At 42.0% G+C, this 18,604-nt stretch overlaps 2 protein-coding genes across 5 annotated transcripts in view; both read right to left on the bottom strand.

Moving 5' to 3' along the window:
* The window catches only part of MOCOS (molybdenum cofactor sulfurase), a 75,721-nt gene extending 71,375 nt beyond the window's left edge, over nucleotides 1–4,346 (bottom strand). The window contains exon 1 of the mRNA XM_006835137.1: nucleotides 4,205–4,346. Within this exon, the coding sequence (XP_006835200.1) occupies nucleotides 4,205–4,346 (142 nt within the window). The remainder of the gene's footprint in view (nucleotides 1–4,204) is intronic.
* Nucleotides 4,347–8,948: 4,602 nt separating this feature from the next.
* ELP2 (elongator acetyltransferase complex subunit 2) overlaps nucleotides 8,949–18,604 on the bottom strand; it is a 55,543-nt gene continuing 45,887 nt past the window's right edge. For all 4 annotated transcript variants that reach the window (XM_006835075.1, XM_006835076.1, XM_006835078.1 and 1 more), the window contains 5 exons: nucleotides 17,122–17,314; nucleotides 14,565–14,686; nucleotides 12,795–12,928; nucleotides 12,166–12,279; nucleotides 8,949–9,133 (listed from right to left, as the gene is read on the bottom strand). In XM_006835075.1, coding sequence (XP_006835138.1) covers nucleotides 8,977–9,133; nucleotides 12,166–12,279; nucleotides 12,795–12,928; nucleotides 14,565–14,686; nucleotides 17,122–17,314 — 720 coding nt within the window. In that variant the 3' untranslated portion in view covers nucleotides 8,949–8,976. The remainder of the gene's footprint in view (nucleotides 9,134–12,165; nucleotides 12,280–12,794; nucleotides 12,929–14,564; nucleotides 14,687–17,121; nucleotides 17,315–18,604) is intronic.

Raw genomic sequence — 18,604 nt, 5'->3', positions numbered from 1 at the left:
ATCCTTTCAAGTGGAAATTTCCCACCTCCGAAGATTCTGGATGGGGATCAGGGTTCCATCTACAGTTTTGTGCAATGCAAAGGCTCTACAGGGAGCCTCCTTCACTAGGCAAGTTGTAACCCCATTTTAGCTATTCCAATCAGTTATAGGTGGAAGACCCTTCCATCTTCTTTTGATGCCTTCTGCATCATTCAATATTTTGCCCAAAATATCTTTTACTATTGGAAGTTGAGGCTTTAATTTTTTCCCTCAGTTCTTTCAGCTTGAGAATGGTGAGCATGTTCTTCACTTTTGGTTTTCTAATTCCAGGTCTTTGCACATTTCATAGTAATATTTAACTTTGTCTTCTCAAGCTACCTTTTGGAATTTTCTGTTCAGCTCATCCTTTCTTCCATTTGCTTTAGCTAATCTACATACCAAAGCAAGTTTCAGTGTCTCCTCTGATATCCATTTTGCCCTTTTCTTTCTCTCTTGTCCTTCAAATGAGTTTTTGCTTTCCTCCCGTAAGATATCATCCCCCAACTCTCCTGGTCTTCAGTCATTAGTGTTCAATGCATCAAGTAAGTTCTTAAGATGATCTCTAAATTCAGGAGGGATATACTCAAGGTTGCATTTGGGTTCCTATCAACTTGTTTTAATTTTTTCAGCATTACCCTGAACTTGTGTATGAGCAATTAATGATCTGATCAACAATCTTCTCCTAGCCTTGTTTTGACTGATGATGTTGAGCTTCTCCATCGTGTCTTCCCAAAATACAATCCATTTGATTCTTGTGTATTCCATCTTGTGAACTCCACAAATATAGTTGCAGTTTATATTGTTGAAAAAAAAAGGTATTTGCAACGAATAAGTCATTGATCTTGTAAAATTCTATTATGCATTCTCTAGTGCCATTTCTATCACCAAGGCCATATTTTCCAAATACCAATCCTTCCTCTTTGTTTCCAACTTTCCCATTCTAATCCCCAGTAATTATTCTGACTGCATATTTGAATTCAGACTAAAGAAGTTATGCAAATTTTAATAACAGTGGTATTAACTGGTCTTCCTTGTAGGTGTATAGATTTATCCTATCACAGACAGCATTGTACTTCATGATAGATCTTGAAATTTTTTTTTTTTTTGATGATTAATGTGATACCATTCCTCTTCAATTTGTTATTCCTGGCATAGTAAACCATATAATTCTAAGATTCAAAGTGGCTAATACCTGTCCATTTCAGCTCACTAATGTTTAGTATGCCAACCTGTATGTACTGCATTTCATTTTTTATGACTTACAATTGTTCTAGATTCATAGTTCATACATTTCATGTTCTGGTTATTGATGGGTGTTTTGTAGCTGCTTCTTCTCATTTTGAATTGTGTCCCATTAGCAAATGAATGTCCTGGAAGCTTTGGTCCATCCACATCATTAAAATTGACTGTACTTTGAGGAGGCAGCTTTTCCTCAGTCGTATTTTGAGTTCATTCCAACTACTGGGGATCATCTTCAGACACTATACCAGACAATGTTCAGCTGCTATTCATAGTGTTTATAAGGGCTAATCCCTAAGCAATGGACTATCTATTCCTTCTTCCTGTTGTTGTTGTTATGTGCCATGGCATAGGTTCCGACTCATAGCAACCCTGTACAGGGTTTCTGAGGCTGTAAATCTTTATAGGAGCAGAAAGCCTCATCTTTCTCCGGCGGAGCAGCTGGTAGTTTCGAACTGCTGACCTTAAGGTTTGCAGCCTGATTCGTAACCACTATACTACCAGAGCTCCTTCTTCCTAGTCTGTTCTTATTCTGGAAAAACTTCTGACACCTATCCACCAGGGGTGATCCTGCTGGGATTTGAAACACCAGTGCCATGGCTTCAGCACGAAAGCAACACGCAGCCAATACAGGTAGATTAGTGGCAGATAAAACTATACTTTTGTTGTTGTTGTTTTTTAAAACTTGGGGGCAGGAGTGTGGTGGGGAGGAGGGAGTGGAGAAGGTTACATTATTTGTTTTTGCTTGTTTGTTTTTCTTACCCTCTCTCTAGTTCATTTGTTTCTATAAGAAAGTGGATGCTATGTTCCTAAGATTCCCAGTGATGGGAGGGTTCAGTCCACAAAGGTGTATTTTATCCACAATATAGAGAAAATATTGGTGACTTACACTAAAACAAAATAAAGGACACAACATAAATTCAGTAGGTGCTAAAAGGTCTCTCAAGGCCACCTGGGATTTAGGCTATCACTTCTAAAATTTGCATTTAAGGGAAAAGGTGCTGTTCTCTGAAGCACACAAAAGAACCAAGGAGGGACCCAGAATGTGCCTCCACTTTCCCAGGGGAGTGCTGAGGAAAGAGGCAGACCAATGAAGGGTGTGAGCCTGCAAGAATTTAGTGGATTAAGGGGGTGTGGTGCTGAAATAATTATAGATTGAATGAAACAAAGTCTAGGATTTGTTTTAAGAGAATGGGGTGCCTCCTCCCACCACATCTGCTGGTGCCCACTGCACTGGTATCCATTTCTGTGTAGAGAAGGAAATTTCCATTTTAAAAAGCTCATAGAATGCAGAAGCACTAGACTGAGGTCAGGCTATATGGAACAGGCAAATGTGCTCATAGTGAAGAGGGGAGGAAGTAGATAGGCTGCCAAAAACCCCTCCTTCTCCCTCCTCAATCTTCCTCCTTAAACAGAAAGGGGACACAGCCCTCAGAGCTGAAATGAGATGTAAGCCATGGTTGTTGTTCTACCACCATGAAACCTGAGGGTTAGGGGATGATCTGCTAACCTCAAGGTTGATGGTTCAAACCTACCAGCCACTCTACAGGAGAAATATGAGGCTCGCTGCTCCCATCAAGATTTACAGTCTAGAAAAACCCACTACAGTAGTCCATTCCAACTCACAGTGAACCTATGGGGTAGCAAAAACACATGACTGTGCACCACAAGGTTGGTGATTTGAATCCACCAGCCACTCACTTCTCAGGAGAAAGACGAGGCTTTCTGCTCCTGCAATGATGTAAAGGTTTAAAACTCTATACAGGGTCACTGAGAGTAGGAAGCGACTCAGGACACATAGTGATCTTTACAACAGCAGACTGCCACATCTTTATCCCATTGAGCCGCTGGTGGGTTTGAACTACCAACCTTGCAGTTAACAGCCAAGCGCTTTAATCACTGTGTGTCCAGCCTTCACAAGCAAGGTGGTGGTGGCTGTGTGTCATCGAGTCAGTTCTGACTCATATAACCCTGTAGAGTGTTTCCCAGACTGTAAATCTTTACAGGAGCAGAAAGCCTCATCTTTCTGACACGAAGCTGTTGGGAGATTCGAACTGCTGGCCTTGCAGTTAGAAGTCCAATCACAAGCAAAGTGGCAGTTACCAATTGTTCATCATGACATTTTAAATAGATCCAAAACTATGGTCCCTCTCTGGCCATTTGGCTGTCGGTACCCCCTGTGTTGAAACACAAGGAAGGATCCCAAGTCCCTACCCCATCCCCCGTCCCCAGCAGCAGTGGGTTGGGATCAGCCACAGGATCATATTGAGGTTGATTGCAATTTAATCAGCTTGTTACTCACTGCAGCTGTCCATCCAGAAAACTCTACCCTGGGTCCCCGTGTCCAACAGGCTCGGCCAGTACAGAACGCTCAAATTGCACAATTTGTTAATATCCAAGTCAGCGCTCAGAGGAATTGTTCTGAGTCCCACATGAATGAGAAAAATTAGGCTTCGAAAATCAAAACTGTTTGTGGGCAATCCCAGCGAAATCCCTGAAGGCCTCTCTGCCAGGCGTGCCCACCGAGTCTCCTCCTGCTGCTCTCCTGCCCTGGGCGCCAGCATTTAAGCAGTCCCGCATTTAGCAGCCCCAGCTCCTGCAGGACATCTAGAGATGGGATCTCCCGGCAAGCAAAGGCAAAAATAACCCTAAATCACATTCACGGACAGCGGGGGAAAGTGAAAGAGGACTAGGTTGGCTCTGAGCCACTGAAATGTCACAGGAGCAAGAGGAGCAAAAAGTGTTGGGCGGTAGGTGGGACCTCAAGAAGCAACTTCTATGAAGCGGACACTTGGACACACACACATCTCCCTCATCTTCCGATTCAAAATGTGCTTCAAGTGAGGCTGTGGCTCCTTCCACATCGGTTCAAGAAAGCACGCGGAGGAGCCACGGTGGCCCCCCGCGCTGGTGCCCCGCCAGGCTACCCGCTCTTGCGCTTTCTCACCTGCCAGGCGGCTGAATTCGTGCTCCCGCAGCTCGTGCAGGCTGCGCTGCCCGTAGCCATAGACTAACCGCGGTGTGCTCGAGTCCCGGAACCGCTCGAAGTTCAGCAGCCCGGCCTCCAGCTGCGCCACTCCGCAGGCCATGGCCCAGGCCCGCCAGACCGCCGGCCGCGCCGTCAGTCTGCCGGGTTGTTGGAAGTGCGCGTGACTCCGCCCCGGCAGCGCCTCCCAGCAGCCAGGACAGCCGGAGCCCGCCGAGGGGCGGTGCTTGGAGGGCTGGCCTGGTTGGCTCGAAGCGCTGACTCACGGTCTTTCAATTCTCTCTGCCCTCTTCCCACCTGCGAGCAAGTATGATGTCCCTCTTCGTGTTCTTATTAAACGATTTCCCAGTAGAGCTCGCACAATGCTCCAAACACGGAAGACAATGGTCTCGTCCCACAGAAAGGACCATGGAAGAAGGAAAAGGTTGCTTTTTGCTCCTGGAATGCAGCAGTTCACCTCTCCGACTGTCCCGGGCCCTGCCCACGTACCTGGCCCCTGGCGGGGATGAGCAGGCGCAGGGCGAAAGAGGCTTTTGCAAGCTAGACTTCGCAGGTCGCTGTTCTGCAGTGAGACCGGTGCTGGCATTTCTGAGGACCGACTGAGCAAAGTCAGAGGGAGGGAAAGATTGGGAAACCACGACGTTGGTTAATACGCCCTTAGCGGCGGCGCGCCAAGCAAACCGGGAAGTTCCCAGCGATCGGGACCAGCACTGCAACCCCTCAGGTGGCCAGGCAGAACGGCTGTCTCGGGTCCCCTGCGTTCAGGGTGTTAGGTGGGAGCCTAGGTACCGGATTTGTGTGTGGGGGCGAGGGGGGCGGTGTGCTGTGGGTTAATGTACCAGCCTGCAAAGCCATTTGAACTGCAAGGTCACCAGCTGCTCCTCGGAAACCCTATACAGGGTCGATATGGGTTGGAATGGACTCTACGGCACTTAACAACAACAACATGGGAGTCCTGGTGTGGTGCTGTGGGTTAAAGCGCTGACTGCAAGGTCAGTTTGAACAGCAAGATTGGAGGTTCAAGCTCATCAGTTGCTCCTCAGAAACCCTATACAAGGTTGCTATAAGTCAGAAACAACTCGGTAACACTTAACAACATGGCGCCAGGCCAGGTATGCTTTCTTCTGTTGTCCACAGGGTCACTGAGTCAGAAAAGACTCTACAGCACCTACATGTGCAATACACTGTGCTAGGTACTGAGAAGAATGATGAAAATTAATTTTATGCCAAAGATTGTAGGCCATAGTAGGCTTGTAGAGTAGACTCTAGTCCACTGCTGCTTTTTGAGTTTTACTTTGGAAAACCACTCCACATAGAACAGCTGTGAGGTCCCAGTGAGACAACCTGCCTTCAGCTCTGTTGTTATTATGTGCTGTGGAGTCGGTTGCGACTCATAGCGACCCTGTACAGGGCTTGCGAAATCTTTACAGGAGCAGAATGCCTCATCTTTCTCCCACGGAACAGCTGGTAGTTTTGAACTGCTGACCTTGTGGTTCGCAGCCCGATTGGTAACCACTACCCTACCAGAGCTCCTTTCAGCTCTATACTACATATGTAATCTCATGGTTCTTGTGACCGCACATGGAGAGGCTCAAGCAATTCGCTCTGTGACTGTTCCCCACCTGCTCTGTGTAGCATTATAGGGAACCTGTCAGAAATGTTCATTCTCAAACCCTAACACCAGATGTAGAGCTGTAGGGTAAGCAGTGGACTACTGTGTGCTAGGCTGGTGGCTCAGACCCAACCAGTTGCTGCTTGGAAACCCTATACTGGGTCTCTATGAATTAGAACCGACTTGACAGCACTCAACACTGCCACCACCAGATACACTGCTTTCTGGGTGATTTTGATGCGCAGAAGTTTAGGAAGCTCTCACAGCCACACTGCAGGAAAAAGCAGTCTCTCCTTCTCTTAAATCTCCACACACACAGCCTGGCAGACAGCCATGGAAAAGTCTCTCACAGGGAACCCAGGATTTGCTCATTTAAGAGAGGAAACGAGGGATTTTGTGTTTTTATTCCTGAATTTGTATGGTCTCCCTCTGATCCATTTTCCCTTTGGAATCAATGGCCAATTCTGCTTTCCTTCTGGTTGTTAGAGAAGATATGACTGTGATATGGCTTTTTGTGGTCCAAGGCACTTGAAATAACCTGCTCACTTCTGCTTTCTGGGAAAGTTGGAATGGTCAGAAGACAACTATTATGCATCAATCTGGACTCAACGCTTGAACTGAACAGTAAAATGAGATGTTAGGGGGATGGAGAGGGCAGGTTGGGGATTCTGAAATACTTCCCACTTCCTCTACAGGTAAGTTCCAGACACCGTCTTTTTTGCTTTAAATGATACAAATTATGAATTACTAAAATATGGCACAAGTGGTGCTCTTTTAACAGATAAGACAGGAGTAAATAAAATATAAGGGGCCTTCAAAATGTTCATGGAAAAACCCCACTATCCTCTAATTCCATTTTTCCATGAACTTTTTTGAAGGCCCCTAGTGTATGGAGTCCTGGCGTGGTGTTGTAGGATGAGCACCAGACCACAAACATACCAGCCGTTCCTTGGAAACTCAGGAGAGTCACTGAGTTGGAACCAACTAGACAGCATTTAACAAGTATACGGATGGAATCCTGGTGTGGCACTGTGGAATAAAGCACTGGACTGCAAGGTCAGTTTGAACCACAAGGTCGGCGGTTCAGACTTTCCAGCCACTCCTTGAAAACCTGATATAGGGTTGCTATGAGTTGAAGCCACACAACAAGGATATGGATGGAATCCTGATGTAACGCTATAGGATAAGTAAGGTCAGCGGTTCAAATCCACCAGCTCCACGGAAACTCTATGCAAGGTTGCTATGAGTCAGAACTGACACGATGGCACTTAAAATAAAAAATCCTCTGAACACTTATTGAACTGAATTACCTGCATGATTATTGAGAAACATCTTTTAGGACAATTTGGGAAATTATTTATATAGATTCAACTGACAGAGTAACCAACAGCACCTGCCTCCAAGGTTAGGTGTGGTTTCAGGCAACCTTAGTGGGTTGAGTTCTCTGTTGGAAAAGGCTCTAACGGAGTAAGTTAGTCCACTGATTCTGCTTTGGGAATGGCCAATATCCTGGAGCAAAATCACCAAAAATCCAGACTAGAGTCCTTCATGCACAGGGATCAGAACAAGTCCCAGTATGCCCATGGGTGTTAAGACCCTCATTCCCTAGTGGCTTACATCTTGATCTCTGAGGTTGGGAAGCTCAGCTCCTGTCTTGGTACACATACACATGCACACCTGACTGAGGGCATAAAACAATTAGAGGCTGTAGATTGCTATTTTCCAATTTTACGTCCATTTGTGTTAATAACATTAACAGGAAAGGGCATGGAATTTATACAGATTTGAGTGTCTAACTGCACTGTCCAAATATGAATGGCCACTAGCGTCATACCCCTATTTAGTACTTGAAATGTGACTAGTCTCAACTGAAATGGGCTATTAAAAAAAAAAAAAATCCCTAAATTTTTAATGCTGATGATATGTTTAAATGATAGTATTTTTGGATATTTTGTGTTAAAGGAAATACGATGTAAAGAGAAATTTCACCAGATTTGTTTACTTTATTATGTGACTACTAGGAAATTTTAAAATTATAAACCCAGCTCACATTATACTGTTACTGGACTAGAAATACTGGATAGAGTGCTGGTCTAGAAACTTACATTCAGGCAATGCAAAACATCATTTAACCACTCCTAGGGAAGCAAAATATTTTGTTAAAGAACATTTAGCATAAATATTCTTTTCCTCTCTTCTTTCGGCGTATTTGTTATGTACAGAAGGCACTGTAATGCCAATTTGTCAGGCAGCTCCATGTTCCAGTAGGGTCTGGACAAAATGTCCGCTCTCAACAGAACTTCAGACTACTCTCCCATCCTCGCCTATATTGTCCCCCAACTCTCGAGCTGACCAACTCTCCAGGTCCTCCTAGCCCTAAGCTGACACACCCCAACATTCTGTCATGGCACTCATGTCTCCTCTCTGCAACTGTTACACATTCTCTTAGTGGGCAATCTTCACTCTGATGACTTCAGCTGTCATTTCAGTTCAGAATCAGAACTCTGTATGTAAGCACCTACACCTGTCAATTTAAATGCTAGAATATTCTACTCTAAATCAAGGCCTACAAGAAGAATCTATGTACTTCTAAAAAAACTGAAAAGGATTAACTGAAGTTTATACTCAAAACTGCCTACCAAATTCCTTGGCCTCTGGTGTGTTCTGGGAAGAAGTCGAGTTAGTACACTTTGTGATCTATGTTTAACTACAAAAGCTGTTAACATGGAAATGAGCACTATGGATTTCCTCTTGTTTTATTTTTTTATACCCTCCCTCTGGAGTAAAGGGGCATATGAAAAGAGAAGACCCAAAACAACATAAAATTAAAGAAAATTTATTAATGAGTAGAGAAAACACAGGGGCTCTTCATCCAGGACCCATGGCTGCAGGTCTGCAGGTCCACCCTAAGAGTATGTACACAGTTCTGGGTATGTAAGCATATATAACAAGTTTGCCAGATTTTCAAAGATCTCTGACCCAAATAAGGGCTACTGCTCTAATGGCAAAAATGAAAATCAACTAAGTTACAGAGGTAATGAAAGATTATGTATTTACATGATAAATAATTTGTAGTCTCCAATGATTACATTATTTAAGATACTAGTGATCATGAAGTCCATTACAGTGCACATCTGTTAACTTTGTATATCTTCACAGTATGATCTTCTCCACAACTGGCGAAGTATAGCCATTCGGCACTTTCTGATTCATTCTGTTCATTTTTTCCATTACAATTCTTCCAGCAAAGTTTTTTGATAGCAAGTGTATGACTTTGGCTAAAACAAAGACAGAAACAAAAAATCATGAAATGATTATACATGGTGACTATAAGACATTCTGTCAGGTGATCACCTAGAAATTAATTTAATTGGCATGCCCTTTCCTGTTAATGTTGCTAACACAAATGGACGTGAAATTAGAAAATAGCAATCTACAGCTTTTAAATACCAAATTAATATTTTACCAATTTTGTTTTAGCCTTGAAATATTTTATTCTATTTAATTTAAAACGTCAGACCTTATTTACAGGCCAATGACACTACTAGAAAAAACAAGGACTTTCTGTCAAACTTTAATCACCAATGGAATTCATTATAATGGCTATTAAGTCTTTAAGATAACACTGAATAACTGTAGTTCTAATTAAAAAAAGAAAAAAAATTCAATGAAATAACAATGTTCTGTGTATAGCTAAATGGATTGAGACATAGGCTAAGGGGTAAATGGAGAGAGAGTGGCTATATGTATTTACATGTATCCCACAAATATCTAAGAGTTTGAATGAGGATATTTGTACATGAGCATTTTGCTTGTCCTGTAAACACAACTAAGAATGTGGTGGCGCATACAGTGGGCAAAATGATGAAAACTTCCCAGATACTATCAGACAGACACCTGAAGGCAATGAGCTGCTGGGCCTGGGGCTCAGGACCATAGTCTCAGGGGACACCACAGTCAAGTGGTATAACACAGTAAAAAATTCCAGGAAAAATTACATTATCTCATAATCCCATTCCCCCAAGAACTTTTTGAAGTCCTCTTTTATGTCCCATGGATCCTGCCAGGGTTAAAATCAGCACACTAAATTATTAAGCACTTGCAAGTGGTCACTATAGGAGGCTCCACAGATTTCAACAAGGATGCTGTGCTGCATTGTTTTCTGTAATTCTTCTAAAGAAAACACTTCCAGATTATACACATTAGGATGCTGAATAAATTCAATGGCAGTTCATCTTCCTTTGAGGATGAAAGTAACCAACAGTCATTTGGAGTTGGGTTTTATAATATGAAGGCCAAGCTTAAAAATACAGTAAAAGATCATAACGGATAAAACCATGAAAGGGTTTATCAAACTGATGGTCTTTTGTCACTAATAAACTAATACAAGTATAATTCTTAAAGAAGAGTTCCAGAACTATTTTTTGGTTAATATTATGATTTGAAGAGGTGAAAGTAAAACTGGTCTACTGTTTCCTAAAGGAGAGACTTTGAGGGGCAGTATGTATTTGGCTATTTAAGCTTCAAGATGGTGAGATTTTATGCTCTAATGTCCCTTAAACATACCCAGTATGTTAACATGTCACATCTGGAACATATGGTGTTTGGGAAATAAATGTAAAAGGCAATGTTTGTTTACAGTACCTTTGCGTCTCACTATGAGCAAAAAAAAACACACCTTAATTTGAAAGATGTTTGACAACAAAGTCTCTAAAGTGAACAATAGCATTCGTGAGGAACATGCTCCTCAGAACAATTCACCAAAGGAACCCAAAAGGGCAGCATTTGCTCTCAAACAAAGCTCCGAAGGCAGGAAAGAAGGATGGGAAACCCAAGGAAGAAGCAGAGCACTGTAATATCGAGACAATTATAACTAATGTTACAAAGGAAATGTGTATAGATTGTTCAATTAAAAACTAATTTTATGACCTTTAACCCATCCACAATTTAAAAAACTTTTTAAAAGAAAGATACTTAAAATTTGTTACCTGGAATAATAGCAATCCAAATAACATAACATGGTAAGTCAAGAATGCATTCTACTGTACTATCTCAAATAATCATATTGACAAAAAAGAAATCTCAAAATGAAAACTTCAAATATCCTCTTTGGTTTCTAAGGGGCTTCCTGTCAGTCTATTAAACTCAGGCTATGGAAGTCATCCAAGTACCAGGCAGAGGCAGGATGCACACTGTGGGCAGGCAAGGAGAAAGGAGGGAAGTTGAGGAAGAGAATGATTTCAAATGCTTGGAACATGGAATTTTACTGCAGTTCTTGCCCCTTCAGTAAGCCAGCAACATAAACTACTTCTGCTGCTAAATCTAAGATCAGCGGTGTGGGAGAGAAGCCACGAGAGCAGCAGCAATATTGGCGGGAGTTCCTTTTAATAAACGCACATATGATGAACACTAACAGCTTTGGTGATGTGGAGACAAGCTCCAGTGAACCAAATATATTTTAAAGACATATGTTCACAAGTCTCCCTGTTACATCAATCACCTTCATCATGATACTGTCATTGGGAGTTGTACTTGAAATTCTATTTTGAATGGTACTGAAATTATGAAGGTTGAAGAAGCCTAAGAAAATATGACATAAAATAAAAGTTTAGGAGGAGGAGACATTTTTGAGAATAAAAATCAAATATAGTAAAGTTTGAAATTATTGCCAGTACCTATACACAGGTGGGATTGTAAATGGCAGGCACTCTAAGTCCACTCAGGTGGCAAGGACCCATATAAGAGAGCATGAGAGAGTACCTGAAAATCAGTCACTGGGTTTTCACAGGCACCCAACAGTTTGCTCCATTAGGGCATATAAACTGAGGTGTTCCAATGCAAGGATGTGGTTACCAAACACCATCTAACCGTTCAAAGATTCACCAACATTCCAAATCAAATTTTTTTAAGAAATCTACTGTACATAAATTCAAATAGGGTAGTGTTAAAAACATATCTTCCTGGGATAAAGATTGAAAACATGAAGAATGCAATCAATGTCACTGAATTGGACATGTGCAAAGTACCAACCTGCTGTAGGTTTTTTGTATATTTTGATGATAATAAAAACAAAACATTTTGTCTCAAGGGGCTATTCTTTGCAACATAATTTGGTCAAGCAAACTTTTAAAAACAAAATGCAATGATATCCTTGTAATTAGACATCAATTTCACAAGAGTACACAGAACAGAGATTGCGTTTAGTCCTGAGCACAATGAACAAAGAATTATGACCCTCTCTCCGCAGATGTGGCAGAAGACACCACAATTGCAGTCTAACCCGAGGGAGATGAAAACAGTAAGAAAATACCTTTGACTTGTTTCTACACACTGGGTCCAGTCATTTATTTCTGGAATTTGATTAGTCTTTTTCCAGCTGTACAAACAAATCTTCCCACACTCCAATCCTACCGCCACAATGTATCTGGGGAGGGAAAAGAGAGCAATGAATTAGACATGAAGTTCTGCTATCTCCGTCACAACTCTGAAGCAGTTTTCATGGCATTCCCAACTGCCCAGTCTTTCTAACAACACGGACAGCTCTAGTGCAGTCCTTCGTGAACAGCACGAAGGCTCCCTCTGACTTCTGCACCACAGCGAGCCCACCAGCCAGTGTTTCTGCTGCTGGCTGCAAAGACCCTATTTCTCCCACACACGCTCACCACAGAGAAAACACCACACTACCCTGTACTTGGCTCTAAGAAATGTTGAGTCACACTCTGTATCACTACTCTGAATTACAGAGCTCTATCCATTTGAAATTCTTAGGAGAAGCATAAGCATTATGGACGAAGCAACTCAGAAGCTAAGAAAACCCACAAATGAAAAACGAACACTGAAAATCTCATTTTAAAAAACAAGAAATAAGAGAGCTAAGTAATGAGAAACCGTTGACTCTCTTACAGAAGACAGCAAACTAAGCCCTACATAGAAACTCACCTTTGTGACGGGTCCAGCACTGGACAGACGCTGACGGCTGTCACAGACCCCCCCACGTCCAGGACTGAGGAGCATGGGCCAATGCTGTGCTCCATGAATTCATTGTTGGAGTCACACTCGCCCCAGACAACCACCTAAACACACAGACAGAACTTGTAAAGTTTTCCGTTTCTCAAGGTTTCTAGGAATACATTAGAGGGGTTTTGATGGCATGTTGTTGTTGTTAAGTGTCAAGTTTGTTCCAACTCATAGCTACCCTATATAAGGCTTTCACGGAGCGGCTGGTGAGCTTGAACCTCTGACCTTGAAGTTCAAACTGACCTTGCAGTCCAGTGCATTAGCACCAGGACTATTGATGGCAGAAACAACGTGAAATATTTACTGTGGTATTTAAAAGATATAACCTTACATTTGTGGATGATGTACCTGCCAAGACCTGAGACGTGACAGTGCAGACCACATGTGTGTTGTCTAAGGGTAGACTGTTCCAGCTTAAAGATCCGAGGGGTGACTAAAATGCTCCTAGACTCATGAAACACATTCTGATGCAGTGAGATTCCATCAGTCATGTCCTCACTGAGAAACTCAGGCACCGACCCAAAAAGTTGCCACCAAATTTATAGGCATCTGTCAAGCCCCTGGCTCTGCCTTACCACCACCCTCTGGCTCAGGGAAGCACTTGAGCTGTCAGGGTCACTTTGATGATACCCACTCATAACATATGAGGTTTCCCTGGAAACTCATGTTTCAAGGGTCTGTGGCTGGTAACAAAAAAAGGGAGAGGGACTACAGTTACAAAATGCTGGCCCAAAGCAAGATGCTGGAGTAGAGTTTGTTCAAGACGAGCAGATGCCCTTTTCCAACAGAGTGCAGAGAGTGACAACCCATCTCACCCCAACACATTCCAGGGAGCCACAGCGAGGCCATCTTCTCCTGACTAGGTGTACCTGCACCTAGCACAGTGCAGGTAAGTAAGTGCAGGGGGAAGAAACGGATAGACATGCTAACAGAAGGAACAGTGTGACACAAAGATGTTAAAGAGACTGGCGCTGAAGGGTTTACCCTGAGTGATGTCACGTCTGTGCTAGCCCTCCCCGCTTCTCTAATTGGTGCCATGTCTATGATTGGAGAAGGCAGTGAGAGGAAAGGACCTGGTAAACCGCATCCACACCACCAGACAAGAGGAAATGCAGAACAAGGAGAGGACAGGTAAAGAGAAGGAGAGACAGGAAGGTGGACATGAGAGCACGAGAGAACAAGAATCATAAGTACACTCTACTAGCTAGTTTATCTTTCAGTTTTTAAAGGCTAGGGTGTTCCGCCTCTGTCACTGAATATAAAGGTAATAATCACGCATTATAGAAAAGTGTGGAGTCCTGTGGGTTAATGCACTGGAATACAAAGTCAGTTTGAATTGCAAAGTCAGCGGTTCAAGCGCCCCAACTGCTCTTAGGAAACCCTATACAAGGTCTCTATGGGTTGAAACTAACTTAACAACAACAACATAGAAAAGTGTACTTTTCTTCCACTGGGGCCATCTGAAGGAGATCATGTGTTTGAAAGGTCTTCTTTTAACTTCTTTGAGATTTCAGGGAAATGCACTTACACAATTTGTTTTAAATGCTCTTTCATGAATGTATAAGAATAATAAAATGGAACACATAAACTGACTAAAAACACTAGAGACAGGATTATATTCTTTCCTCACATTTTCCCGATAATAATGCCACTTTTTACATTTGAAAATGTATCATTCTTTCTGAAATTCACCTTTCTATCCCGACTCCCTGTGAAGAAGTGCTTCCCATCAGGGCTCCAATCACAAGACCAAATAATCCGACTGTGCACAGCGGTGACTTGGTTGGTGAAGGCAAAGAGAGTGAAGATAGGCTCTGTAAGAAACAGGCATACACGATTCATGAAACAGAGGAACTGGCTATTCTTTTTCTTAAAAAACCTTCTATACTTTTTAGAAAGACTGCTTAAATGCCATGTTTGCTGAGCGATTTAGTCATCAATTTATAAATGCTGACTTTAGCAACGGAACTAGTCTGGGTGAATGAACCCTCACCAGAAAATAGCTGGCATTATTTTCCTAGTAAAGGATGCTTTTATATTTACCAGTCGCTGTCTTGTGACTGATGACAAACATCCATGCAACTAAAGTTTCAATGTATGCCTATGGAAGAAGCCTAAAACAATTTAGCCCTACTTAGGAATTAGCCAGACTTACATATTGGGCTATAAAAAAGGTTAATGTACCATCTAACTAACATAAAACAAAACAAAACAAAAACACTTTCCTTGTGTTATTATAAATGTTAGACAATCTCTAAGACCTTACATGGACTGAATTTAAAACATGTAACTGCTTTTGAGCAGGGATGGGGAACAGGTTAATCAATAACCCATAAAAATAATAAATTAATAGGTATGTTATTAGCTTCATCACTTTCACAGTTTAAACAGTAAATGCAGGGATGGGCAACTTGGACGTTGGCGACCCAAAATGGGGGCTTCAAAGGCAAGAAGTGACTGGCTTACAAGCTTTCAAGAGGGAATCTCGATCCAGAGGGCCTGGAGGAAGGTAGACTCTCCACTGAGTAGAATACAATCTGTCTAGGTGGAGCTGATGAAAGGAAATGCGGATAGGTCTCTTGTGATACAATAGTGAATAATTGTTATCAGGACTGCTTGTGAGGGTTGGAAATGTAAAGGTAGACATTTTGTAGCAGGGAGGGGCGTGATTAACCTTGCAGTCTAGGAGCAGAGGTCCCTGGGACCATCCAGGGAGAAGAGCAGAGAGTGGGACCTTACCCAGAGAAGCAGTGATGCCAGAGATGGAGGCAGAGACGATGACGTGGCAAGATGGAGCGGCTGGGGACTCTAGACCCAGAGAGGGAGAGGGGCTGTGTGCAGAAGACCAGGGGGTTAGAGGGCTTGCAGGGTATACCCTGTGGTTAGTTGATGATGCATGGAGGGGATTGTAATCATGGCAATGAAACGATATACGATAAGATGATGAATGTAAAACTAATGTTCTCCCATGTAAACTATTACATAATTCACAATAAAACATTTTTTTAAAAAGTAAATGCTCCATGTTAGGAAATCACTACTGAAGCAAAATGAAATCACTGCTGCTCTCTCTGCTGAGTACACGTTGTTTATATGTGCTATCAAGTCAGTTCCACACACAGCAATGCTGTGTTTCCAAGGAGTGGCTAGTGGGTTTGAACCACCGACCTTACAGTTAGCGCTCCAGAACTTATCCTACAGCACCACACCAGAACTCCATGTAGTCCCTTGTTGTTAAGTGCCGTCGAGTTAGTTCTGACTCATAGTGACCCTGTATAGAAGCAGCTGGTGGGTTTGCTAGCCTTGAGATTAGCAATCCAGTGCCTATCCTACAGTGCCATACCAGGCATCTATATAGTCCCTTAGTTTAATATACATTTAATATTCTTTAATATACATGAAACTTGTTGTTAAGGACCGTCAAGTCTGTTCTGACCCATTGCGACCCTGTATAGGGTTTCTGAGGAGCAGATGGTGAGCTTGAACTGCCGACCTTGCAGTACAAATGGCTTTGCAGTCTGGTAAATTAACCCACAGTGCCACACCAGGACTCCACATGAAACTTAGGAACTAGAAATATCACAAGATCAAACTAAGTCATCAGTGGAAAAATAAACAAAATTAACACAAATACATTTAAACACTTTCTAGAATTTACCTATCAAAAGAGACCAGGGGCTAAATGACATAGTCTTTTTCTTTTTTAATGCCAGGCTCAGAATGAAGGATTAAATGGGCTAACATGTTATCTACATGTGACATGTTACCAAAGTGACAGGGCTGAGTAGAAAGACTAAGGATATTGTTCCCTTTAAATGTCATTAATTTAAAATATTACCATATTCATAAAATGGTTCAGAAAGGAGAAGAAATCATTCAGCCCAAGTATTGTTATTCCTATGTCATACATTTCTAGCTCAGAAGATGTCATCCATTAGGGTTTGTGAGGGCATTTGGTATTTGTGGCAAATATTTGAAAAATAAAAATTTTCTACAGATGCTTTCTAAACTGCGATGTCTGGACACATACCATGCTAACCATATGATCACAAAAAAGTGAACCTAGGAATCCCTTGCACATGTTACAAGGGAGGTTACCCTTGGTAGTTACCACAGAGCCCTGAAAGGCTGTAAGACTGTGAAGCTCTGCCAAGAATCTGAACGTCATTTCTGATTCTCTTAACCAAAGTTGCTCAGCGTGGATAAAATGGACCTATTTGTTCCACTAACAACCTTTCAGCTGGTTTACCTTGTTCAGGTAATGCTGTGTCCTGCCTTTTCCACAATGACCAGGTCCTGTCTCTGGAAACTGCTAGTAAGAACTTGTCATTAGGTGAGAAGGCCATCTGTGTGACTGTCAAACTGTGGAAAACTAGATTCTGCACTTGTTTCCAAGATGTAGTGTTCCAGAGAATGATAGCTGCATGCTCTTTCTTAGCTGCCTACAGGACAGAACCATGAAGCAATTCAAGTAAACACCAAGCAAAAGAACACAGTAAATATATCTATATTGTTTCTATGTATACATTTACATGTTAGTCTAAATGTATAGCCTGGGATCAGAAACATGAAACACCAGGGATTTACGTTACAACCATGTTTTGATTTCTTTTTATAAGAATAAACATCTGTACATTCATTGTACAATTAAAAGTTAGACACCAAAAGCACAAGCAGAAGACAAAATCGATAAACGGGACCTCATTTACCAAAGGACTTTATCAACAAAGTGAAAAAATCTACAGAACGGGAAAAAGTTTTTTGGAGTCAAAGAATTTCTACAAACTAACAGGAAAGTACCAAAAAGATGTTTACTTTGGTTTTATTGACAATGCAAGGCTTTCACCTTTGTGGCTCATTATACACCATGGTTAACATTATAAACAATGGGTATTCCAGGCAGTTACTGGAGTTCATGAAGAACCTGTACATAGACCAAGAGACAATGGTTCAAACAGAACAAGGGTATACTGAATAGTTTAAAATCAGGAAAGGTATACATCAGGGTTGTATTCTTTCACCATACTTATTCAATCTGTATGCTTAACAAATAATCTGAGAATTATTATGTGGCATCAGGACTGGAAGAAGACTCATTAACAATCTGTGAAATGCAGATGATATAAACTTGCTTGCTGAAAATGAAGATGATGTAAAATATACACTGATGCAGATCAAAGGTCACAGCCTTTAGTATGGGTGGCACCTCAATATGCTGCTGTTGTTGTAAAGTGCCTTCGAGTCAGTTTTGACCCAAAGCAACCCTGTATAGGGTTTCCAAGGAGTGGCTGTTGAACTTGACCTGCTGACCTTGCAGTTCAAACAACTTTGCAGTCTGGCGCATTAACCCACAGCGCCACACCAGGACGCCTCAATATAAAGAAAACAAAATTCTCACATATGGACCATTAAATAACATCCTGATAAATGGATAAAGGTAGAAGTTGTCAAACATTTAATTTTGCTTGGATCCACTGGAAGGAGCAGTCAAAAAAATCAAATGATGTACTACACTGGGCAAATGTGCTGCTCGTACCTCTTTAAAGTGTTCAAGAGCAATGACATCAGTTTGAGGACTAAGATGCACCTGACTCAAGCCTTTTCAATAGTTTCATATACATGTGAAAGCTGGACAATGAATAAGGATAACCATGGAAGTATTGATACATTTGAGTAACGGTGTTGGAAAAGGATATTTAAAGTACACATGGACTGCAGAACAAACAAATCTG

Source organism: Chrysochloris asiatica, unplaced genomic scaffold (genome assembly GCF_000296735.1).
Source record: "Chrysochloris asiatica unplaced genomic scaffold, ChrAsi1.0 scaffold00015, whole genome shotgun sequence".
In the NCBI taxonomy this organism is placed as follows: domain Eukaryota; kingdom Metazoa; phylum Chordata; class Mammalia; order Afrosoricida; family Chrysochloridae; genus Chrysochloris; species Chrysochloris asiatica.
Note: the sequence above shows the minus strand (reverse complement) of the source record. Positions and strands in the feature narration are given on the sequence as shown.